Source organism: Schistocerca cancellata, chromosome 7 (assembly GCF_023864275.1).
Source record: "Schistocerca cancellata isolate TAMUIC-IGC-003103 chromosome 7, iqSchCanc2.1, whole genome shotgun sequence".
NCBI lineage: Eukaryota > Metazoa > Arthropoda > Insecta > Orthoptera > Acrididae > Schistocerca > Schistocerca cancellata.
Genome location: NC_064632.1, coordinates 136189572 through 136215880, shown reverse-complemented (window position 1 = coordinate 136215880; position 26309 = coordinate 136189572). Strand labels below are relative to the sequence as shown.

General features: G+C 41.1%; 1 protein-coding gene across 1 annotated transcript in view; it reads left to right on the top strand.

Annotated features, from left to right (window-relative positions):
• Window positions 1-26309, top strand: part of LOC126092666 (uncharacterized) — a 186831-nt gene that overhangs the window by 68278 nt on the left and 92244 nt on the right. Inside the window, exon 5 of the mRNA XM_049908388.1 lies at window positions 3121-3253. Coding sequence (XP_049764345.1) covers window positions 3121-3253 — 133 coding nt within the window. The remainder of the gene's footprint in view (window positions 1-3120; window positions 3254-26309) is intronic.

Genomic DNA, 26309 nt, shown 5'->3' with positions numbered 1-26309 from the left:
TGCAACGCCAATACAGAGCAGTCCCACTCATTTCTCAGTTGCTACTCGGTCATCCTCAATCATCAACCTCTCTTTCTGCTCTCCTGCCCTTGTAGATTCAGCTCAGTGACGTGCAACAGATGACCAGCATTCCAGTGACCCCTTTCCCTTGTGGGTCCACCTATTGGATAGAGCATTACCTGCACAGAAGTCACCAAATCAGCAGGGCTAACTGAGCACTATTCAGCCAGCTGGCTTTGTTTGAACATGGCAACAGCGTCCAGGAATGAGTGGTTCACATTACACAAATGATCCATCATATCACCATTCCAAGGTCCTCAGGTCATCTTAGGAGGCAACCTGCACTTTGGTAGACCGATGAGTGCTGCTCAGCAATCCGGGGCTAGTATGCGGCTCTTCAATGGTTTGATTTAAGTACTGCCCAACAGCAGCCAACCTCTCAGCCTTTCAGGTTCTGTGAGTCAAGACTCAATGCATAACGAAGGAGAACAAGAAAAGGTCATAGCAAGTGATCCTGGACACCATTGTTGGTTCATCCATTCCACTAAAGTGTGGGAAGCCATCAGGGGGATCACCAGTAAACACAGTCATTTATGAATATCAGCAGTGCTGAAACAGGGATGTCTTCAAGCACCTTCTGGAGACATCGCTCACATGATGGCAGAGCATTTTCCAAAGACTACTGCCAATGACAGCCAGAATCCAGATTTTTGTTGCTACCATGCAACTGCAGAGAGGAGCATGTAGGACTTCAAATCCCACAATTCTGTGCCCTACAACTGCCTTTTCTTCATGTGGAAGCTGTAATCAGCACTGTCAGAGACTTGTGATACTGCACCTGGTCACGACCAAATCCGGTACTGCATGTTTGGACATTGTCTACATCATCAAAGGAAATCCTCCTCAAATGTTTTAATTCAGTATGGTAGACAGGTCAATTTCCCAACTCTTGTAGACAGGTAACTTTCCCAACTCTTGTAGACAGGCAACTTTAATCCTTCTCCTCAAACCAGGAAAGAACATGTCCCAGTAGTTAGTGGAGCAACGACTTATCAAGCTATATCGGAAAGACCTTGGAGCGAATGGTTAATCGTTGTCTGATCTGGTTGTAAGAGAACACGCAACTTTGTAGCTACTATCAGTGTGGATTCCGATCACTGTCTTGACTTAGTCATTGACATCAGTGAGGCATACAAAACTACTTAGAGACACAGTATACTAGGGCAACTTCATCGGTTGGGCTTTCATGGCCATGGGGGTGTTCGTTTGGTTGTCTGTGCAGTTGTGTGTGTGAATGTGTGTACTTCTGTTTGCAAAAGAGCAGGAGCCCAAAGCTAGGGTGAATGCTGTTTCCTGTTACGTGTTTCTGTGCTCCACACATCGATTTGCTATGAGTGAGTGGTTGCCTTTCCATTATTTTATGTTTTTTTCCAAGTAGGGAAAGAGGAACTTTTCTAATAGAAAGTGGATTATTAGCTGTCTTTTTGAAATTTGAAAGGAATTTAATTTGTCTGATATTTGGATGAAGATCATTCTAAAGTTGACTGGTACAGGAAGTTATTTTAAGAAGATGGTTGTGTTATGCAGTGGCATAAAGAGGATCTTATGTAGCTGAGAATGAGTATTTTTTTCTATGCTCTTAGGATAGTGGGGTAAGAGATGAAGGTAAACAGAGGAAATGCAATGATTAAGAAGACAATTAAGTAAATACAAGGTATGACAGTCCCTACAATTCTCGGCGCAGGCAGGAGTTGTATGGGGAAAACAAAAAGGTCACAAAATACATTACATGCAAACATTCATCACCAGTTCCAGCTGGCGTGTATTCTCACGTGACATTCCTGACATTCCTGTCTTTTTGAAATTTGAAAGGAATTTAATTTGTCTGATATTTGGATGAAGATCATTCTAAAGTTGACTGGTACAGGAAGTTATTTTAAGAAGATGGTTGTGTTATGCAGTGGCATAAAGAGGATCTTATGTAGCTGAGAATGAGTATTTTTTTCTATGCTCTTAGGATAGTGGGGTAAGAGATGAAGGTAAACAGAGGAAATGCAATGATTAAGAAGACAATTAAGTAAATACAAGGTATGACAGTCCCTACAATTCTCGGCGCAGGCAGGAGTTGTATGGGGAAAACAAAAAGGTCACAAAATACATTACATGCAAACATTCATCACCAGTTCCAGCTGGCGTGTATTCTCACGTGACATTCCTTGAAGTGTAGGATCACCATAATCAAGTATGAGGAGTATTATTGATTCTGAGAGTTCCTTGTTAAGCTTGAGATGATATACTCGCTTATATTTCTGTAGGCAATGAAATGAGGCAGACCCCTTTGTACAGACTGGAGGTGTATGTTCAGTCCAGCATAAGTAATTATACTTTAGCACAAAAATGTGAGCTGTATGATCCAAGAAATGACGAATTATTGTGTGCAGATGCAATGTCATCATAATTTGTTATAACATAATCTGTTGAACTGTTGTGTGTTTTAGCTCTTCTATTGGGTTAAAACAAAAAAGTCCAAGTAGATCTTTAGCGCGTAAGATAGGATACAATCTTTAAAACATTTGCTTTTCTGTTACTTAAATTGTTGATGTTCAGATGTGTAAGTAAGATAAGTGCTTATAAATGTTATGAACAGTGATTTAAATGTGAACTACCTTGTTTTATATGGAATGTGATCATAGGCTACTTATGGTTATGTAAACACTGAAGGTGAAAAAAAAAAAAAAAAAAAAAAAAAAAAAAAAAAAAAAAAAAAAGACTGAGCTTTTTGATTAACAATTTTTCTTGTCAGTTATTTGGATTCTGTCTTTGTTTATTAAAGATTGCTTTTTGGCTAGGAGCATATTAACACCAGCCAGACTTTTGAGATAGGCCCCATTGTATAATTTTTAACTATTTAAACACAGTATAGTGTTCCTTTCCTTTATCATACATAAAGTTTATTCAGCTTGTGTAGGTGGAATGAAACAGTTACATAATAGTAATGTATTGCCATTCGCATTTTGTATTAGCAGGAAATTCTCACAAGCAACTTTTTTTGTGATTATAATTATGAAAGCACAGTGGTTGCCCTTCACTTATTACAGAATTTCTTCATTTGTTTTTCAGAGCCATGTGAAGACCAGAAAGAAAGTTCACAAGAAGAATTTGTTAATACAGATGTGATAGTTGTTCTGGATGGTGATCAGGCAGTCACTGCACATCTCAGGGCTGGTTCTATAATACAGATTTTTCCTCCTTGGTAAGAAATAGTTGATTACTTTGTTGGATGTTATGATGATGTACAAGATGCCTCACAAGCTATTCACCGAACAGAATTGGTGGGCTGAGTGTGTCCTCCTGGGATCAGAGTGACCTACCCTTCCATTTTAACCTTCCCCATCCTATCACTCTTATCTCCTGAGGAAGGAATTAATAGTTACAAAAGCTAGGATTTGTCATGTACTTTTACATGCAATCATCAGTAGTTTTCCCCAAGTTAATTTTCTTTCAGTAGTTTTCCCAAGTAACTTTTCCTTTTCAAACAATGGATTAAAGTTGGTATGAGAAAACAAAGAATGTGGAATAGAAGCACAGATAATAGATATCAGGTAGCCTAGGAGTCTGTTACTGGAAGTGGAGTGAAGTAAGTGGGATGTGTGATGATGGTGCTGGTGCTGGTGCTGCTGCTGCTGCTACTGCTACTGCTGCTTTCCCTGTTGTAGAGTTTATGTCCTCAGTGGTGCTAAGTGTGATCATGTTGGGGACTCCACAAACAATAGCTTTGTTTGGATTTTGTGAACCCAAAGTTTATGAGTTGTGTGATGGCCAAAATTGTCTGTTCTTTATTAGTTTAAGCAATGGGGTTGCTTTAGTGATTACTATGAACCTCAAAATATTAGGGTTTTGCATCAACTGTGTTGTGTGGCATGGGTTTTTATTTGTGGGATCTAAATCACTGAAATGTCTCTAGAAAGCCATCTCTCTGCAGTTCAGCTGGGTCACTAGGCAGTACCAACAACCAACCAAGACAGCTTGTAGGATTGGTCTCCTGATCACACTACTTGAAAGCTACCTATTACAATGGAGCGTATCCCACATTTCAGAATGTATTGATCTTTTTCAAATGAAAAGAGTCAGCTTTTGGAAAAGTGTCCTCTTTGTATAGCCAGAAGGGACGTGAGTGATAACTGATATAACTATGTTGAAAGCAAAGGATTTCGATGAGTACCCCAGCTTGGCTGAACTGTTTTTCTTACGCTAATGGTGTGTTAACTTGCAGTGAAATAGTGCACATAAAGTCAGCTGAACTGTAGGTGGATAAAGTCAGCAGAACTGTAGATGGAATGGGCAGATGAATATGTCACAGAAATGTGGAACATCATCAAAAAAGTTAGTGTCAAACTTGAGAAAATAGCTGCATTCACACTTACAACAATGCTGATTTTATCTCACTAACCTTAAGGTCTATATCCCTAATGACATGCATTATTTCAAATGCCAGAAGTTTTGTCACACTAATATTGAATGAAAAACTTTCCTAATTATGTACAACTTACTGCTAATTAAAACTGAGACACCAAGAATGAAAATTTACATACTGTGTATATACCGTGTAGTAGAAATAATGCACAATTAAATTTACAGGTGATTTGAGTGTACACAGGGTCTGAAATTTAGTACACAGGGCTGTGAACTCTGGTAGAAACAATCACTTTATCGTGGCCGGGCATTGAGCCCAACTGGACTAAGTTATAGATACAGGGACATAACGTGTTGTTTCAACTGTGCCAGAGTTCATCAACCATAGTGTCTGGCAAGTCGTGATGTGCCAGCCTCACAGCAACCTATTGCCATAATATATGTTTTCATTCGACGAGATACCTGGAGAATGTGCTGGCCAGGGCAACAGCCAAACACTGCCTGTGTCAATGTAAGTCAGCACAGGATGAGCAACATGTAGTCTTACATTATCTTCTTGAAAGATGACATCATGGGGAGCTTAGAGACAGCGCACAGGACAGAACGCTCTCCTTAAAATACCAGAAATGTAACTGTTGCTGTTCAAATTACCAACTGTGTGAATTAGAGATGATTGGATTGTGTATGAATGGTAGTCCAAGCCATCATGCAATGTGGTGAAGCTATATGATGTCAATTAATGCATTTGTTCTCGTCAGAGTCTCCACACATGTTTAAGTGTCATGAATTATTTTGCAGAACTGAGACACGTCTGAAAAGACGAGGTGGAAAAACTCTTGTGTCAAGTATTAATATTGGATGCACAACTGCCAGTGTGCCTCTCTCTGCTGCCGTATCAGGGGAAGCCCTAACAATGTTTGCTGTGCTTTCATCTGTAGTGCTCCAGGCATGATCGCACTGCCGTGTGGGTACTTACCGTGCTGCAAAAAAACCCGATTTTTTGACTCTAGGTGTATTATGTACAATTCTCCACAGCTGAGTGAACAGTATATACATAGTCTCAGGTTCTGGATGCCCGGTACTGCTGCAATGCTAAGCTCCATTGAGTACAGCCCTCCTGAACTCATTTCACATTTGCTTAGCAGTTGTGGGATCTCGACCAATACAAACGGCAATATCGTGGAATGATAAACCACAGTCTTGTGAGGCCATGATCGTGCTGCTGTTGAATTCTAACAGGTGCATTAGACATTTATCTTTCTTATGTGAGGCATAACGTAGTTTTACCACAAACAAACTACATTCAAATGTGATAACTGAGCAAAATCTGCTGCATAATCTTTCCCTATATATGGTATGCAGATGTCATTACTCTTGCCTACTTTGTGTGGTTAAGCTGAAATGCTAATGAAGCAGGTAGTATAATTCATGTCAGTTTGTCTTGATGGTATTGCAGTTTTAATGGCCAGCAGTGTACATCTGTGCCGATTTTATCCACCTTAATTTAGTGTCTTTGTCACTAATGCCATATGTTGATTTAAATGTCAGAAGTTTGAACATACCATTATGGGATGTAAAGCAATATGTGGGATCTGTGGCATAACAGCACTGTGAGAAGGAGCGTTGTGTGTGTCCCCAGAAGCCTGTATTAACTGCTCAAGCAGTTATCACTGAAGTAGTTGAATGCCTTGTGTATCCCTTGTAATGAAAAAATTATGGAACTGAAAGTGTATAAGGCTATCCAGTTAGTTGTCAGTACAGCATATTTTCCAAAACTTCAGTGAAGAGTAAATCAAAGCAGAGTGGAACCTCGCATAGCGGCATAATTCATTCCAAAATCTCACCCGTAGTGCGAAACACTCTTATAGCGAAACAATTTATCCCATATTAATTAATGTAAAATACAATAACGTGTTCCATGCAGAAAACGTACTAGAAAGTTTTAACTTATTCATGCCATTTATTCAAAGAAAATTATACTTACAGTATTATTTACTTTATTATTCTTGATACATGGCTATTATTTTATTAGGAAGCTATCTGTAGTCATGTGTGTGTTGATGCTTCAACACTTGGCAGAAATGCGACACAGTTTTATTGTCAAATAAATTTCTGGCGTGCGTAACCACTGCTTTGTTAGGGTGATGATTTTCAGTGTATGATGCAAACAATTTCCATGCTTTCAGCACTTCTCTTATTGTGCCAGAAGATTGCTGGATTGCTGTTACCACCACCACCACCACCACTGCCTCCTCCTCCTCCTCCTCCTCCTCCTCCTCTTCTTCTTCTTCTTCTTCTTCTTCTTCTTCCTTTTCTTCTTTCTCTGAACTCCTCGCCACAACTTCTTGCTGTGAAACATAATGCAACTCCATAACCTCTTCGGCGATCATTTCTTGGTTGTGATCTTCTATAAGCTCATAAATATCTTTTTTATCCACTTCTAGACCCATGTTTTTGGCCAAAGACACCATCTCATTGACTATGGGCTCCACAGGTACTGACTCAAATGCCTCAGAGTCACATTTGACAATGCATTCCGGTCAAAGCTTCTTCCAAGCAGAAGTGAAAGTTCTCTTGGTAACCCCTTCCCATGCCTTTTCAATCATCTAGATGCAGGCAATGATGTTGAAATGATATTTCCCAAACTCTCTGAGAGTGAGATGGGCAGCTTCAGTCAACTCAAAGCAATGCTCGAAGAGTGCTGTAGCGTAGAGCTTCTTAAAGTTAGAAACAATCTGTTGGTCCATAGGCTGGAATAACAGAGTGGTTTTGGGAAGCCGAAATTGGATCTTGATGAATTGGAATTCTTCAAGGAGGTAGTCTTGTAGGCCTGAAGAATGGGCAGGAGCGTTGTCCATAACAAGGAAGACGAGGAGTGGCAGATTTAATTCAAGCAATATTTTTGCACTGAAGGACCAAACACTTCATTGATCCAATCACAAAAAAGATCAGTCTTGTTGTTGGGCCTCCACACCACATTTAACCTGATCTTTTGGACTTTACACTTCTTGAAGGCTCGTGGAGTTTCTGAATGGTAAACAGGGAGTGGTCTAATTTTCAAATCACCACTTACATTGTCACATAATAGCAGTGTGAGATGGTCTTTCATTGTCTTGTGACTGGGCAATGCATTCTCTTCTGCTGTTATAAAGGTATGCTTCGGCTTCTTTTTCCAGCATTAAACCCATCTTGTCACAATTAAAACATGTTGCGGCATATAACCCTTGGAAACTATGAGCATCTTGAAGTTGCTAATGCAGTTCTCTTCTGCCTTTGTGTCGGAGATGGCTGCTTCGCCGTGCCTCACAATGCTGTGGATGCCGGTTCTTCTCTAAAACTTTTCGAACCACCCACGGCTTTCCTTAAATACCCCTTTGGCCAATGATGATCCTGCCGTCCTCTTAATGAGGTTGGCAAAAACCATTCTCATCTTCTCACAAATGATGTTCCATTAATAGTGTCGGCTTTCAATTGCTTTTCATTTATCCATTTAAGGAGCAACCTCTCGACGTTGTCCAGAATATGAAACCATTGTTTAGATACTTTTGTCACTCCCTTTGAAGCATCTATCTACTTAATCTTGTCCTTGTTCTTGAGGATAGTGCAAATAGTTTATGTAGACAGATTGTATATGTGTGCTAAATCGGCAATGCCCACACCACGTTCGCGTTTTTCAATGATTTTATGTTTCATTTGTAAGGTCATTTTCTTTCTCTTATGGCCATCTTCTTTCAGCTTTGTCTCCATGGAAATTCGTATGAAGGTTATTAAAATTTTCACACAAAAAAACAATGCATAAACACAAGTTTAGAAAACTATGTGATCACAGTCTGTACTAAGATGTAGCAGAAAGAGCGCTAAACTCAGTCTGCAGTACGTATTAGAGTCATTGTTCATATGCTGCTGTTGACAATGAAAGATGTTCATATTGTTGAACATTTCCGCCACTACACGTGAACGGCTGGTGACATCACACAAAAATGTTGTCACTCATTATGCAAAACATCGCTTGTTAAGTGAGTTATTTTTCTTACAATTTTTTTGCTCATTATGCGATAAGTGTATTATAGGGGGGTGCTCGTTAAGTGAGGTTCCACTTTACTTAAATATAGACTAAGACAGATTGCTACTTACCATAAAGAAGACATTTCAAGTTGCCGACAGGCACAATTAAAGGAACTTATGTAAAATTTTTGCCCACAGCTTTCATCAGTAAAAGAGGCATTCTGGCACCAGATGCTGGAGTTGGCAGAGAGAGAGAGAGAGAGAGAGAGAGAGTGTGTGTGTGTGTGTGTGTGTGTGTGTGTGTGTGTGTGAGCATGCATGCGCGTGCGCTTCTGTATGAGAGTGGTGTGTGTCTCTCTTTTACTGATGAAGGCTGTGGCCGAAAGCTTTATGTAAGGGTCTTTTAATTGTGCCTGTCTGCAGCTTGATGTGTCTTCTTTATGGTAGGTAGCAACTTGTCTTTTCCTACATTGTTGATATTCCTACCTGGAGTTTCCATTATTTGATTAAATGCAACTAAGTTCATCAAGGCACTTACAAAGAAATGTTAAATGCACTTGCAGAATTTCTGTTATTATCATGTCACTTGTAGTTTTAAGCCACTCCTCACAAGTTGAGTTATCACTGTGTGTTAAGCATCTACACCTCCACAGAAAGTGCTTATGGAAAATGTCATACTCTTGTGCACCTCTTCTCTCTGTGAACTCTGGCAGAAAATACCTGCAGGGGAACAGAGAAGAAATCTTACGAAAATGGGGACTGAATGAATGGAGTGGAGGCTCTCAGCATTCTCTGAAGAGGTTAATTCTGTTCGTTTCTTCATTCACATATCAGTACTTCATCTCACAAGAGAGGAAGAGGAAGAAAGTTGTCTCACTGATAAATGACCCTCAAATTATAGTGAACCCTAATCAGATGCAGAATACTTGTGGAATAACTAAAACTTTCAGGAGAGCAAGGATCCCGTCCTTTGCTGTAGGAGAGATGTCCCTGTGCTACAGAGATAAGCTACTGAATGACACTCAAAATTTTTCCGTTGAACAGCAAATATTGTAACAGGTTCTGTAGATCTGCACACGTTATTGTGTTGCTCTGTATGACATTCATTTACCACAAAAGAAGTTATTGATAACATCTCCTCCATTCGTTCTACTCATAGCAAATTATCTGGGATACTATATGCACCAATGCCAGATGGTGGAGGTACTGAAAGCCTCACATCAAGAGAGGAATCATATCTTCTTAATATAAATGGTAACACTGAGAGAGTGTCCAGTATCTGCTATAGCATTCATACAGCAAGCTGGCAAGACACGTATCCCAAGTCCTTTGCTCATTGTAGGATGGTGATTGTACTGTAGATGAATGACAGATATTGATCTGCAGATACAGAGGGATTGTTTGCAAGGCTATCCTTGATTTATATTATCCTGCTGTATGTATCTTGCATTTTTTTCTCCAGTAACCTGCAATATTTCAAGCACTCTGTGTAAAAAAATTGTTGATCAACATGTTGCTTTATCTCTCTTAGTTCTATTTAATGAAGCTTCAGTTGTTTAATTGCTGCAATTAAAAGCTCCTCCTTGAGCTTTCTATGTCTCTGCACCTTTGTTCTCTGCGCCGTAAGTCCCTTTTTCACCAATCAACCCTTCCCCCGCACTTTCCCTATCTGCTCAACCAAACCCGAATGACCCTGTTTCAGTAGTTGGCAAGTAGCTTGCTCTTCGCTGTTAACATGCATTACTCAGTGTGCAGGCAATCGTATTGACCTTAAAGATTATTTTTCCCCAACAGATTTTCTTTCCAAACAAGATAAATGACTAAATATACAGGTTAGCATACATTGCTGTTGAATTCCTTGCAACAATATTACTGAGATAGGTGCACCATCTACATCTACATCTACGTCCATACTCCGCAAGCCACCTGACGGTGTGTGGCGGAGGGTACCTTCAGTACCTCTATCGGTTCTCCCTTCTATTCCAGTCTCGTATTGTTCGTGGAAAGAAAGATTGTCGGTATGCCTCTGTGTGGGCTCTAATCTCTCTGATTTTATCCTCATGGTCTCTTCGCGAGATATACGTAGGAGGGAGCAATATACTGCTTGACTCTTCGGTGAAGGTATGTTCTCGAAACTTCAATAAAAGCCCGTACCGAGCTACTGAGCGTCTCTCCTGCAGAGTCTTCCACTGGAGTTTATCGATCATCTCCGTAACGCTTTCGCGATTACTAAATGATCCTGTAACGAAGCGCGCTGCTCTCCGTTGGATCTTCTCTATCTCTTCTATCAACCCTATCTGGTACGGATCCCACACTGCTGAGCAGTATTCAAGCAGTGGGCGAACAAGCGTACTGTAACCTACTTCCTTTGTTTTTGGATTGCATTTCCTTAGGATTCTTCCAATGAATCTCAGTCTGGCATCTGCTTTACCGACGATCAACATTATATGATCATTCCATTTTAAATCACTCCTAATACGTACTCCCAGATAATTTATGGTATTAACTGCTTCCAGTTGCTGACCTGCTATTTTGTAGCTAAATGATAAAGGATCTATCTTTCTGTATATTCGCAGCACATTACACTTGTCTACATTGAGATTCAATTGCCATTCCCTGCACCATGCGTCAATTCGCTGCAGATCCTCCTGCATTTCAATACAATTTTCCATTGTTACAACCTCTCGGTACACCACAGCATCATCTGCAAAAACCATCGGTTAAGACATGAATCATACACTGCAGAAGGGTTGTTTACATTACAGTAATGCTGATTTATGTTTTCTGCAGTTACACTGAAGCACTTCAGATGAATGCCGGGATGTTCCTTTATATGCTTTTGCAAGTGAGCTTACTCTGCATCTCTAATGATGTTGATGAGATTCTAATATTTAACCTTCTATCCTTCCTTCCTACAGTTAAAGGCTCCATGCAGCTGGGAATACTCATTTGATAAAACATAGATAAAAGTATGCTGGATGAATCTAAAGAAAATAGTGTAGTGCTAAGAAAAGAAGTGATCAAAATGGCACCAGGTAAAATAGGTATAGGCATAGCAAGAATATGTGAGAGTGTGTTGTTACAGATGACTAGAATGAATGCAGGCCCTACTGGCACTAAAATGTAGTTCCATAGTTCTAGTTGCTAAGTTGTGGAGATGTTCAATTGAGATATGTGAAAAAGTTGGTTCAGAAGAGCAACATTAGATAGTGCATGATTGTCGTAGGTTAAGTGTGAGACAAGTATTGTCTGTCTGCTTTTGTGGATTTCATCTTCACCTATCATTTTGTTTTCATATTGCCAGTAAAGTCACAGAGACAACTGTATCATTGTAGATATTTGTGCTCTATGTCTGATCTTGTTCAAAAATTGAATGAGCATTTTTCATCATAGATATACTCGGGGTACTAAGACGATGCCATAGTGAATGTAATACTAAATTGAAATGTCTATCTAGTTTGATTGAGCTAAGATAGATACATACAAGTTTGACCATACATATAAAGAAACAAAACTGTATATGTACAAAGAAAAGTACAATTAAGCAATAAAATAAAATAAAAAAGACCTTACAGGCAGATATCATACACTTTACGAAATGGATCAAAACGATGCAGTAAAGTAGGTTATTCCAGCTCGAGTGCCCCACTCTGCACTGCAGGCAGCCAGGTGCCCGTGGACTGCTGTGCAGGCAGTTAGGCAGCCAGGGCATAGTGTATGCTCTGTACTACCCTGGCATCATGCCTATGGGCAGAGCACGTGCAATAGATCTAGCTGGTGGGTAGCCTATACTAGCTGCGTCTGACAGTGAGCAGGCCGACGGTTGTTCTCTATTGCCCATCTCCCATGGGGCACTGTTGGAACAGCCTACAATACAGCATTCAGCCGTTATGAATGATGCATCCTGGAGACTAATCGATAAACTTCATAAAATTACCTGCAAAGTGGGCAGTGAACCAGTCAGTATTAGGCATGAATACCAGCTAGTAAAGTATCCCAATGCAGTATGTAATACAGAGTACGTTCAATAAGTAATGCGACCAATTTTTTTCTGATTCAACGGTACACCACAGCGTGTTGTAACTGGCTGGGCTAAGTGGAGGGGGATGTTAGCTTCAAAACGCTCTTCGTCTCATTCGGCTGCGAGCTGCCGGAGAGTCAGGATGTGCATTTCCGTCAACCCCATTTTGAGTTTATGTAACAACGCACAATGGATCATTCTGTAGAGCAATGGTGTGCTATCAAATTTTGCGTTAAACTTGGGAAATCCGCCACTGAAACATTTCCATTACTTCAGCGTGCCTCTGGGACTGATTTCTTGTTGAAATCACAAGTCTTACAGTGGCACAAGTCGTTCATGGAGGGCCGAGAGGAGATCATGGACGAACCTCGCAGTGGACGGCCATCAACCGCATGAGTCGAAGAAAATGTGATGCATTTGCGCGATTGTTTGAACTCTGACAGACAGCTGAGTCTTCAATTGATAGCACAAACTCTAAACATGTCAAAAGCAACCATTTTCCGCATTGTGATCGAAGATTTGAACATGAGAAAGGTGTGTGCCAAACTCGTCCCAAAAGTGTTGACTGATGAACACAGACACATGCGAGTGCTTTAGTGCCGAGAAACGTTGGAAATGTGTGAAAATGATCCTCATTTTTTAAACTTATTTATCACTGGTGATGAGTCGTGGCTTTTTGAGTATGACCCTGAGACAAAAAGACAGAGTTCAGAGTGGCACTCCCCATCATTGCCCTGTCCCGAGAAGGCACGCATGAGCAAGTCCATGATCAAAATCATGCTCATTGTCTCCTTTGACATTAGAGGCATTGTCCACCACGAATTTGTACTTACCGGGACTAAAGCTCAGCTTTCTACTTGGAAGTGCTCAAAAAACTGAAAAGGAGGGTCTCACGCTGCCGAAGTGACATCAAGGACACTTGGAAAGTTTACCACGACAATGTTCCGATTCACAACGCCTTCATTGTCAATGACTTCCTGGCCAGGACCAAGACCCCATTGGTTCCCCAGCCTCTCTACAGTCCTGACCTGGTTCCTGCTGACTTTTTTTTGTTTCCTTGGTTAAAAGGAGTCATGCAAGGAAAACATTGGGGCACAATTGAAAGCATCCAGGCGCATGTTAAATCAGCTCTAAAGGACATTCCGGAAAAGGCATTCCAGGATGCCTTCCAGGCATGGAAACACTGCCTCCAGAAGTGTATCGATGCATGAGGGTGCTATTTTGAAAATTTTTGATTATTTGTACAAATATATGGAATGCACCTTGTATGTTATTTCTGCTTTTGACCATCCGCATCTTGTTACAGATTTCCATGCTAAGAAACAAAGTTATATCATACACGGTCAATGCTTTTCATACGTTGTGGTGAACAAAACACTCATTTGTTTGTGATGGTATCTCCAGGGTGGTGATAAATGTGTGAATGAAATCATCGAAGCTATTACTTATCTTATTAACGTTAGTAATAGAGAAAACAAAAATCCAAGTGTTATTCGGCCAGTGCCACTGAGGAAAGTAAAGAACTAGTTTCAAATCACTGACTGAAATTGCTAACCCAGCCATCAGTAAAGTACTTGAAACTGTCATTCCATCTTAACTGACAGTATTTTTTTCATGACGCGAAATCAAGGCATGAATTAAGGAAAGATCTAAGTACAACCACTGGTGTTAGAAGATTTTTCCGTGACGTGTGCAATAGATTCAACAGGGTATCCACACTGCTGGAATGTATCTAGACCTGACCAGAGCTTTTGGATTAGTAAACCACGGACTTCTCTTAAAGAAATTGAGGGGTACAGTGTCAAGGATATATAAGTGAAACTGTCAGTGTTGGCAGCCCTGGCACAGACTGCACATACTTGAATATAGAGCTCATGAAGATAAGTAGTTAATTCTACAATAACTGCCAATTAAGTTAATATTACACCATAAGGAAGTTAAGGAAGTTAATTAGAGTCTGTTTCATATTTTTTAATTGAAGGTTTCACTCATTTCAAAGTTTTTGTAAGGGGGGGGGGGGGGGGGGGGGGAACAAAATAAACAAACCTAAGGGCCGGTTTCCACGTACTTTAGATGTAGCTTTACATACAAATTTAAGACATTTGCTTAAGTATTAAGTGAAGAATTGTGGTTGTTTTCATTACACATATATTTAGTAGTGCCGTATCTGCTCAGGGAATTAAAGGTTTTCAGTTCTGTCTTTTATTTTCTTTCAAAATTCTTGAACTACGTATCACACACACAATCTTAGGCCTAATTTTTTAGGTATACAAGTTCTGATTTTTTACTTTAGTTTAAGTGCATTGCATTACTATATTAATAGTATACACGTATACCATTGTTCCCCATAATTTTAGTGGCTCTTGAGATCTGTAGTTAATAGAATACTACTGTTATTGCCTAGATAAATTTTGTAAAAATATTGTAAACAACCATGAGCGAGAAGTGTTTGAGCTGCTGTAGGAAAGTTAGTTCTGGGGTTTTGTGCAGCCATTGTGACAGATGGCTACATTGGGGGGAATGTAGTGGCATGGGAATTGGGGAAGTAAAAAATGGATCTCTTCCTTGGTATTGTAGAGCATGTTCAAGGGATAGGAAAATACCTGAACAGGAAGGGAGGTTAGAGCCCTAAAGGCTGAACTGGAACTAGGGATGAACTGATGAGGTTAAGGGGGGAAGTGGTAGTGAGGGACAGGGGCCACAGAAAGAGAACAGTATCTGACAGTTTCGTCATTGGTTCAAACAACAGATTTGTCTTGCTACCTCAGCCAGCTAAGGAAGAGGCTCAAGTAGATGTAAGTGTAGTCAGCACTCAACAGACCTTCACTAAGAAACCAACTGACTCAAAAAAAAAGTATAAAGTTGGAGGAATTTTCTCTTGTTAGGTACTAGTCATGGAAGAGGCATGGGCCAGATCTTGCAGGAAAAATTAGGTGACAGGTACCAGGTCACAAGTATTTTCAAGCACACTGCATGTTTTAGCCAAGTGATAGAGGATGTAGGATCATTATGCAAAGGGTTATTACAAAGCAATGTTGTGATAGTGGGTGGAGCGGTAAACAGTATTGATAAGGGTCAGGGCTACAATTTGAGTGTGATCTGGTAAAAGCAGCATCTGCAATGAACCATACAAATGTTGGCTTGGTTGCTGCTTTCATGCGGTATGATTGGTCCCAATTGAACAGGAGTGTCAATTTGGAGCTGGATCAGCTGTCTGCTTTGTCAGGCATAGGTTTGGTTCCTGTTGGTGGTATTGCTAGGTCGGACTTCACCAGACATGCCCTGCATCTCAATAGGGAAGGGAAGGGTAAATTGGCTGGGATGATAGTAAAATCGTTAAGGGGGAGGGGGCACTGTAACTCATGGGAGAACTTCTTTTTTAGGCTAAGATTGGTGTCCAGTCATCCAACATTGATTGAAATTAAGCTTAATGAGGAACTTATCAAGCAAGTACTAGAGATGTTAAAATATCACAAGATTATCATACAGTAAAGTGGAAAATAATGTCAGTATGTCACATGATTCTCATAAAAGGATAGTGAAAAATAATGTTAGTATATTGCATCAGAATATGGGGATTAAAAAACAAAGTAGATGAGCTTCTTGTTGGTTTAGAGGCTGGAATAGATGTACTATGCCTGTCTGAACATCATGTAGTCACAGATATGGAAACAGTAAATGTTGGTGGATATAAGCTTTCAGCACACATACGTAGACACACTGGAGAAAGGAGTTGCCATTTATGTTAAAATCTGCTGTAGTGTGAAAAATTTGGAAACTAAAAAAAATTGTGTAGAACAACATATAGAAGCATGTGTGTTTGAGCTTAAACTAAATAATAATATTTTTATAATTGTAGCTGTGTATAGTTATTTTTGAAAAAACTTGAATTCTTTGTTGTGCTATCTGTCAGACAGAGGGAAGCAAATTATTGTTTCAATGTAGATTTTCTGAAAGAGTCCGATAGAAAACTTGACCTTGAAGTATTACTTAGTTCTTTCAATTTGACGTCAGTTATCAATTTTCCTACTCAGGTGGTACAGGAAAGCAGCACACTGATAGATAATGTTTTTATAGACCAAGATAAATTTACTCAAATAAAAACTTTTCCTGTCAAGAATGGTCTGTCTGATCATGACGCACAGCTAGTTACAGTATATGACATAGCTCCATACAGTAAAGCAAAACAGCCCTCCAAAATAGTGCATTCAATTAACGATTCAACAACTGAAAATTTTAGGGAAAGCTTGCAACAGTTAGACTGGGAACCTGATGCTAATTTAAAATAAACCTCTTCACGACACCTTTGTGGATATATTTGAAAACAGTTTTCCTAAGAAATCAGTGAAGTATAATTGTAAGAAACCATCTAAAAAAACATGGTTTATAAAAGGGATTAAAATATCTAGTATACATAAAAGGGAAATATATCTTATAGCTAGGAGTAGTAATGACCCAGAAACAGTGAAACATTATAAAAACTGCTGCACTGTATTAAGAAAACTTGTTAAAAGTCCAGAAGTATGTGCATTATGTCTAAGATTAGCACATCTGATAATAAAATTGAAACAATTTGGAATATTATAAAAGGGAAACAGGTCAACCAAGAGCACAGGAAGACTGTATTTCTAACAAACTCAATGAAAATAATAGAGGGAAACATTCCACGTGGGAAAAATATATTTAAAAAGAAAGATGATGAGACTTACCAAACAAAAGCGCTGGCAGGTCGATAGACACACAAACAAACACAAACATACACACAAAATCTAGCTTTCGCAACCAATGGTTGCCTCGTCAGGAAAGAGGGAAGGAGAGGGAAAGACAAAAGGATTTGGGTTTTAAGGGAGAGGGTAAGGAGTCATTCCAATCCCGGGAGCGGAAAGACTTACCTTAGGGGGAAAAAAGGACAGGTATACACTCGCACACACACACATATCCATCCTCATATACACAGACACAAGCAGACATTTGTCTGCTTGTGTCTGTGTATATGAGGATGGATATGTGTGTGTGTGCGAGTGTATACCTGTCCTTTTTTCCCCCTAAGGTAAGTCTTTCCGCTCCCGGGATTGGAATGACTCCTTACCCTCTCCCTTAAAACCCAAATCCTTTTGTCTTTCCCTCTCCTTCCCTCTTTCCTGACGAGGCAACCATTGGTTGCGAAAGCTAGATTTTGTGTGTATGTTTGTGTTTGTTTGTGTGTCTATCGACCTGCCAGCGCTTTTGTTTGGTAAGTCTCATCATCTTTCTTTTTAAACTCAATGAAAAGTTTGTTAACAAGAAGTCAGAAGTCAAAAACATATTTAATAATCATTTTTTAAGTATTTTAGAGAAAATAGAATCCAGCTATTCATTAGAAAATGTAAGGCAATATGTGGAAGAGGCAATACTTATGCAATTTGGTAAAATTGAAATTCAACTCACGTCTCCTACTGAAATAGAAAAATAATAAATCACTCAAAAGTAAGAGCTCACATGGAATTGGTGGCATTTCCAACAGAGTACTAAAAGCTTGCTCCCAACAGATAAGTAGGATTCTGAGCCACATATGTAGTAGCTCACTGAAATACTGCATTTTCCCAGATAGACTGAAGTACACTATTGTTAAACCATTGCATAAAAAAGTGGATAGGTCTGATTCTAACAACTACTGCCCAATCTCACTTCTGACAGCTGTATCAAAAATTCTTGAAAAAGTAATTCATTCAAGAGTAGCATCACATATTTGTAAAAATGAAGTACTAACAAAACATTAGTTTGGTTTTCAGAAAGGCTTTTCAACAGAAAATACTATATATGCTTTCACTGATCAAATATTAAATGCATTGAATAAATACCCATTGGGATATTCTGTGATCTCTCAAAGGCTTTTGTACGTATGAATCATGAAATTCTTCTAGATAAGCTTGAGTATTGTGGCATAAGTGGAACAGTTCACAAATGGTTTAATTCATATTTAACTGGAAGAATGCAGAAGGTTGACATTAACTGTACAGATTGGCTGCATAAATCTGCAGAGTCCTCTAACCGGGGAGGTATGGTATCAAGAATAGTGTCTCATAGGGTTCAGTCTTGGGTCCATTGTTGTTCTTAATATAGATTAATGACATGCCACTCTATATTCATGAAGATGCAAAGCTAGTTCTTTTTGCTGATGATGCGAGTATAGTAATCACACCCAACAAACAAGAATTAGCTGAGGAAATTGTAAATTAAGTCTTTCAGAAAATTATTAAGTGGTTCTCTACAAATGGACTCTCACTAAATTTTGAGAAAACACAGTATATACAATTCAGTTCAGTAAATGGCGTAACACCACTAATAAATCCAGACTAAGATTGGAGGTCTGTTGCTAAGGCAGAATATTCAAAATTTCTGAGTGTGTGCATTGATGAGGAATTGAGTTGGTAGAAACACATTGATCATCTGCTGAAACGGTTAGGTTCAGCTACTTATGCTATTAGGGTCATTGAAAATTTTGCTGATAAACATATCAGTAAATTAGCCAGGGTGTATATGATCCGGGAAAAATCCTGGAATTTTTTCATCCGGGAGAAAACTGGGAAAAACTCGGGAATTATTTAGAATTCTGGGAATTTTTCGTTGTTTTAGTTTTCAGTTAAATTTTTGTAATTTTGACTGGTAAGAACCGCTAGTCTAACAAAGGATGTTACTGTATCCCGCTACTGCAGAATAATACTGCAGCATTAAAACATGGACGAGAAAAAAAAAGAAATGAAACTTAAATTGCAAAGGAAATGCGCCATATAAAATGACACAGTGCTCTTGCAAGCATCTCCTAACAGCACGATGTGTCAAAGGCAGGACGAACAGTGTCCCACCTTGTAGCTGGAGAGACAGGTCCTCGAGACCGGAAAAGGTGACACGTCGACGTGGAAAACGGCGATGATGGCGTCGTCGGTCTGCGTCGGCCGGTCGACGGAAATACTAAGGTGAGGGAGGGAGGGGTGAAACCTTGACACACAACCTTTCCTGCAGCCTCTGAGCTAGAGGGAGAACACGAACCACTGGTGACACACGCATCATCACACGCATTGTCACACGCGTCACGGGTACCGGAGGGGGGGTTCGGCGCGTTTGGGGTATTAGATATGGAAGTTGACATGAGAGTGCGGTCGGGGTGGAAGTTGTATTCTGAAGTTGCCTCGTCGTTGAGGCGCCAAGCTGGTTTAAGGCGCGAGACGGACACTGTTTGTATTCTACCGTTGCACAGAATGTCAAAGGTCTGCAGCAAGCGGCTTATCACTTTGTGTGGGCCCGAGTAGGGCAGGTGTAGTGCGGGTTGTACCGTATCATCGCACAGCATCACATAATCGCAAACGTGTAGGTCTTTGTGCACGAAGACACGAGGGACCATGTGTGCTCGTGGAGGCAGGGGGCGTACATTCGTGGCGAAGTGTCGGATGCGTTCTATAAGCGTCAGAAGTTCTGACTGCGGGGGAGTATCAGAATCCTTGACGAATTGTGCTGGGAGGATGAGGGGTTCCCCGTACAACAATTCCGCTAGAGCGGCTTGCAAATCGTCTTTGTAAGCTGAACGGACACCTAGTAGTACCCATGGGAGGGCTTCGGACCGAGATTTGTTGTGGCACATCAGCACTGCTTTTAGTGTGTGGCGCCAGCGCTCGACCAACCCATTGCTTTGCGGGTGGTAGGCGGTTGTACGTAATTTGTTTGCACCGCATAGATCACGTAATTTGCCAAAGATCACAGCTTCAAATTGTCGTCCTTGGTCCGTCGTGATCGAAGATGGGCATTTGAACCGCGCAATCCAGGAGGCGATGAAGGCCCGTGTGACAGAGTCGGTGGTAATGTCTGTTATTAGAATCGCCTCCACCCACTGGCTAACATGGTCAATGATAGATAAAATGTATTGGAAATCCTCGGAAGGAGGGAGCGGTCCAACGAGGTCAAGATGGACGTGATGGAACCTGCCTTTCGGCACCTCAAACGAACCGAACGGTGGGTATGCGTGACGGCCGACCTTAGCACGTTGGCAAGGTATGCATGCTTGTGTCCAGTTTTTGCAGTCTGCTCTAACTCGAGTCCATACGAATCACTCTGTTACGAGGCTTGTGGTCGCCCGAATACTGGGATGTGCTAGGTCGTGGATAGCGGAAAATAACTTACGGCGCAAGGCGGCCGGTACTAGGGGCCGGGCAGTTCCTGTGGAGACGCCACAGAGGACTGGTAAAGCTGAACCTGGAATTCAGCGGGGCTCAATTGAGAGCAAGGTGGACTCGCTATTCAGTAACTGTTGAATGTCGTCATCCGCTTGTTGCTGGGCAGCTAGGTCGTCGAAGTCCCAAGAAAACGAGATCGTACTGACCCATGACATGTAGTCAGCAACGACGTTGTCCGCACCCTTGATATAACGGACATCTGTTGTGAATTGACATATTAGGTCCATGTGTCTGAAACAGCGGGGGGGAGGTCGGTTGTGAGATTATGCGCAGTGTCCGCCAACAGTTTGTGGCCTGTATATATGGTCACTGACCTACCCTCAATGTCCTCTCGGAAATGCCGAACTGCCTCGTAAATAGCAAAGAGTTCTCGGTCGAAAGTGGACCACTTACGCTGGGAGGCTAACAACTTCTGTGAGAAGAAACATAGTGGTTGTGCGGTGCGTGCATCCTGCTGCAGGAGCACAGTGCTTATAGCAGTGTCACTTGTGTCAGCTGTGATTGATATTGGGGTGTCAGATACCAGGTGCGCAATTGTGACAGCATTCACTAGTGCCGTTTTTAGTGCATCGAATGCGCGTCGCATGTCGTCGCCCCACAGGACCTTGCGGAGCCCTGAAGTATTCTTTCTGCTGAGTGCGTCGGTCAACGGAGCCTGTAGAGATGCCGCCGGAAAAAATTTATCATCCCTAAAAAACGACGTAGGTCGTGATAAGTCTCAGGCAGGGGGAGGTCGTGCATAAAGGCGACTCTGTCTGACATGGGGCGAGACCCTTACGCGGTAACAGTATAGCCCAAAAATGTCACACTAGCGGACCACAACTGAGATTTATCGTCATTGATTGGGACTGCATTCTCGGCAAGAATACTAAGAACTGTTGATAGGTGCTGTTTGTGTTCCTCGAGGGTAGTTCATGAAATGAGGATGTCGTCCAAATACGTGTAACAGTATGGAAGTGAGAAAAGGATGGAGTCGATAAACCGTTGCCAAGTCTGTGCAGCTTTTTTGAGGCTGTACGGCATGTAACAGTATTTGTGCAGTCTGAAAGGGACGATAATTGCTGTTTTAGGGATGTCGTACTGGTACATGGGGATCTGATGGTATGCTTTTCGGCAATCAAGTACACTGAAAACGCGTGCACTATTGAGTTGTTGGGCGGATTTTGTATGTTTGGTATAGGGTACTTGTCTAAAATTGTTCTGGCATTCAACTGTCGGTAGTCGCCACACAATCAAAATGAACCGTCCTTCTTGGGCACTAGTTGGATAGGCAAGAACCAATTGCTGTTGGATGGACGGACAATACCTGAATCTAACAGCTCCTGTACAGCTGTTTTTGCGTGCTGTAATTTGGTGGCATTAAGGCGTCGAGCCATGTTGCGTACTGGGGGAGGGTCTTCCGTGGTGTTCAAACGGTGACAGGTACCGTTAGTAATCGCGCCTATCACCTGCGGGACACCCTGGGGAACCACACTGGACCTAGGTGGGGTAACACGCACTACATTACAGGTAGAAATGTCACTGACCTGCGGGAAAATGCATCGTTGTGGAGGTATCTGCGCCTCGGTGGAGTTCTCGTGGGTGTATCCCCGCGGTGCGGAAGCATCCCCTGCTGCCCTGCAGGCGCACGTTTTCGGTGCGAAGGTCGGTGATCCTGAGGCGCTGGGTTGTCAGGCGCGATCAGGCGGCGGAGAGCTCTGTCATGAGATGGGCGTGTTCGGCTGTCACAGTGGGCAAGGTATCACAGTGTGTGGCAGGGGGCGGGGGAAGGTGGCGAAAATCCCTGGTATCCTGTTGCCAGAAGCGTGATGCGGGAGGGCTGCTGCCTTGAGGTCTGGTGAGAGCCCAAAGTTATGCAGGAAATCCATACCGATAATGGGGCAGTTGACATCTGCGACGCAAACTGTCCAGGTGCAGCGTAAATCAGGTGAGAGATTTAGTTGGAGTTCGGCTGGACCGTGGACGCGAATTGCGGAATTGTTGGCTGCTCGCAGTGGCACGGCGTGCGTCATTGTCGAAGATGGGGTGCTCGACTTAGGAATGACGCTAGCATCGGCGCCCATGTCCACGAGGAAATAGAATGTGCTCATCCTGTTGTGGATGTACAGTCTGCCGGCATGGTGGGCAGTGGGGGTGGTCAGTCGATAATGTTTTTGGTGCACTAAACTGCCGGTGCAAGCCATGGCGCCTATTCTGAGTCGTGCTTCCCATTTGGGTAGTTGCAGGGTGCGCGACAAGAACGCGCAGGGTCGCTGAACGTGATATGATACCAGTATAGTGGGTATGCTGGGTGTTGTGTCTGAGCTGGCGAGCCGGCAACGTCACGTGACGTGTTCTGTTGCACCCGCGTGGAGGTGGGTGGGGCAACTGGTCAAGGAACCGTAACAACTACGGCCGTCTGGCCACCAGGAGGCTCCATCGGCTGTTGCTGCGAGCTGCGCGCCTGGCCTCTGCCGGATGGCCGGTGAAACGTAGTAGACGTGACGGCAGTGTCGCCAACATTCGGAGTGTTGGAAAAACAGGAGGACGTGACCTGGCGACGTTTGATGATGGAATATGGTACTGAAACTTTACTTACCAGTGATGTATAGCATCCTATTGAGTGTACATCTGGCAAACAGTGATGTTTCTCCAAAGGCTTCAAGGAACATATTACATTTGTATGTCTGAGACAGTGGAAGAGGAAAGAGAGATGCACTTCGTAGTACCTGTAATCATGCCAACAGAAGGTGCTAGAAATAATTTAGCAGGCACTGATAGTTAAATATTATGATCAGTCTGGTAACAGATACAATAAAGTTGTTCCTTTCGTGTGGCTAGTATGTGGGTTCGTAATTGTTGGTCACTTCCATTTATTACTTGTGGGGCAAAGACTTCCATTTCAAAAAAGGATCCAAAGATAATACTGAGAGCCAGCATTGTGGTGATATAATTTGGCCACGAAATTTTACTGTAGATGTAATGACAGAATTATTCTCTTCTTTTAGTTTATTACTGCCCCAAAAATAATGACCATAGTAATATGGTAACTAAGTCCCTAACTTCAAGAAATAGAGAGATAGAAGCAAAATTCCTTTTTTTGTGAATTTATTAGACCAATGAACTAATCCAAGATTCAGTTTGCCACATTAACCAAAGGTATACTTAAAATAAAAATTATAATTGAATAAGTAAGTGACTTTAATTGAAACTCAGTCACTTCTCTTTTGGTTGTGGTAGAAGGGAATAGAAAGAAATTAAGAGTATCATTAAATAGTAAATGATATAAAAGATCATTTATGTAGTCATAATTAGGAAACCAGTGATCTACAACCAGTATTTAACAAAAAGTTAAAAAGCAGTCTTTATTGTATAAACACATTTATTTAAAAAGGTAATAGGCTTTAAACTGTTGTGGACCATAAAAGTCAGACCATGCTCTACAGTAAGAGTAAATTTAGATCTTTAGAGGGATGTCCAAACAAGAATTACAACTTAAATCTAAAAGTAACAACAGTAATTCATTGATGATATACCCAAAGGTAGCAGGTGGATACGGAAAACAGAGCAGGGCCCTTATGTACGAGACATTGATGTCAGTTGCTGGATAGTGTGAAAAAGCTGCAGGTTAAGTAGAGGAGGCTGCCTGATATCAGTAGTAACCACTCAAGTACAATGGAAAAGATGTGTTAAAAAAGTGCTGTATGTGAGTGAATGCAGTGCAAAATATAAGTACAGATGCACAATTTTTGTATAATGGCAACAGAATTTACTGCTGTGTAAAGTAGTTTACTAAAAATGGTTGTGATTGAAATTATAATCAGTAAACCAATGGCAAGAGGTTCTATGAACAATATCTGCCCTCTATAGGGACTCAATGTTATTATGTGAGTTGTAAGACCAGCAAAGATAATAGAGGAGACACCATCAGCAACCAAGGCAAAGGCGTGGAAAGTATCGATGCATTCTATCTCCAGAGGCCTAAATACTCTACATACCATTGCTCTGGATACTAATGATGCCTCAGTGTTAAAATATGTTTGTACTTATAGTTTGTTTTAGAATCACATACGCACGGTACTTTCGTCATGCTTCTTTTCACATTGTACCTGATGGCTAATATTGATGTCAGACAAGGGATGGAGCCTCCTCTACTTAACCTGTAGCTTCCTCACACTGTCCCACAGTTGACATCTGTTCCTGCTCTGTGTCACCATCTCCACCTGCCGTCTTCAGGCATATCATCAGCTAATTATTGTTGTTACTTTTAGATTCAAGCTGCAGTTCTTGTTTAAACATCACTCTAAGTCTGTAAATTAACTCTTATTGCAGAATACAGTCTGACAATGGTGTAAAACAGATTGAAACTGGAGTGAAATTTTCACTTTGCAGTGGAGTGTACGCTGATATGAAACTTCCTGACAGAGTAAAACTGTGTGCTAAACCGAGACTTGAACTCAGGACCATTGCTTTTCATTGACAAGTGTTCTGTGTACACAGCTAACCAAGTGGAAGGTTTGGAAGGGATAAGATGAGGTACTGATCAAAGTAAATCTGTGAGGACAGGCTGTGAGTCATGCTTGGGTAGCTCATTCGGCCGAGCACTTGCTGCGAAAATCAAGGGTCCCAAGTTTGAGTCTCAGTCCAGCACATAGTTTTAACCTACCAGTTTCAGATTAAAACAAGTCACCATTACTAAATTAATGTGTTAAAGCAATCAATCTTGCTTTTAAATTTTGTGTTAAAGATCATAGAAGTGTTACTAAAGGAAAAATGATAACATGACAGCGTGACTCACTGGGTTTAGGAACTGAATAGTGCCTCCACATTATAATTAATGAAATTCCCAGAAATGATCTGCCTTAAAATATTTTAACAATTTAAAACTGTGTTTGACTATCGAAACAAGACTCCACCCAGTTATATTTATGGCTGATCTATATTTCTTGTTCTTTTTCTGAGAACTGTGAATACAGCATTTCAGTGAAATGCAAGTGGTGGCCAATGTGTCACATTTAGGTCTTGCAATTCCTCCCACCCTTCCGAGCCTCCTTTTTTCCAACAGGTGAAGTGAGAGGGAGGCAGGACATTTGAGTAGTTGATGGATAAGTATTGATTCACCCAGTAATTGTGGTGGATCGGCAGATGTCTTGACCAAGAGATTGTTGCTTTATACTGTGGTCATCAGGTTGTATAGGTCATCATTCAGCTAATGGTGTGGTGATAAATGGCAATCTGTTAACAAAACCTCTAACCAGCAAACTGTTTTTCCACAAACCTGTATCATTTTTCATCTGAGCAACTCTCTGTGGTCATTTCTAGGTGAAATACAAGACATGTAAATAAATATAGGACTGAAAATTACACAAACACACAATACTTGCAAAACCAGCAACACCATGTTTAGCAGTTGTTTCCAGATTCTGATGAACTTACAGAAATTCAGAATTCATTTTTAAGAAATACAAAATGCATAAAAGATTTTTCAAAGTAATTTAAATCATAATTTGTCACAAAAGTATTGACTGAGATGTGGATACATATATTGCTCTTACATATTATAAATTGCGTGATAACTGGTTTGCATCACTTGACGTGGTAGTGGTTCTTATTTTTCAGTGTAATGCTACAGAGAAATAGTGGAATTTATTAGACAGCTCTGTAAGTATAAGCATGTGCTTCGC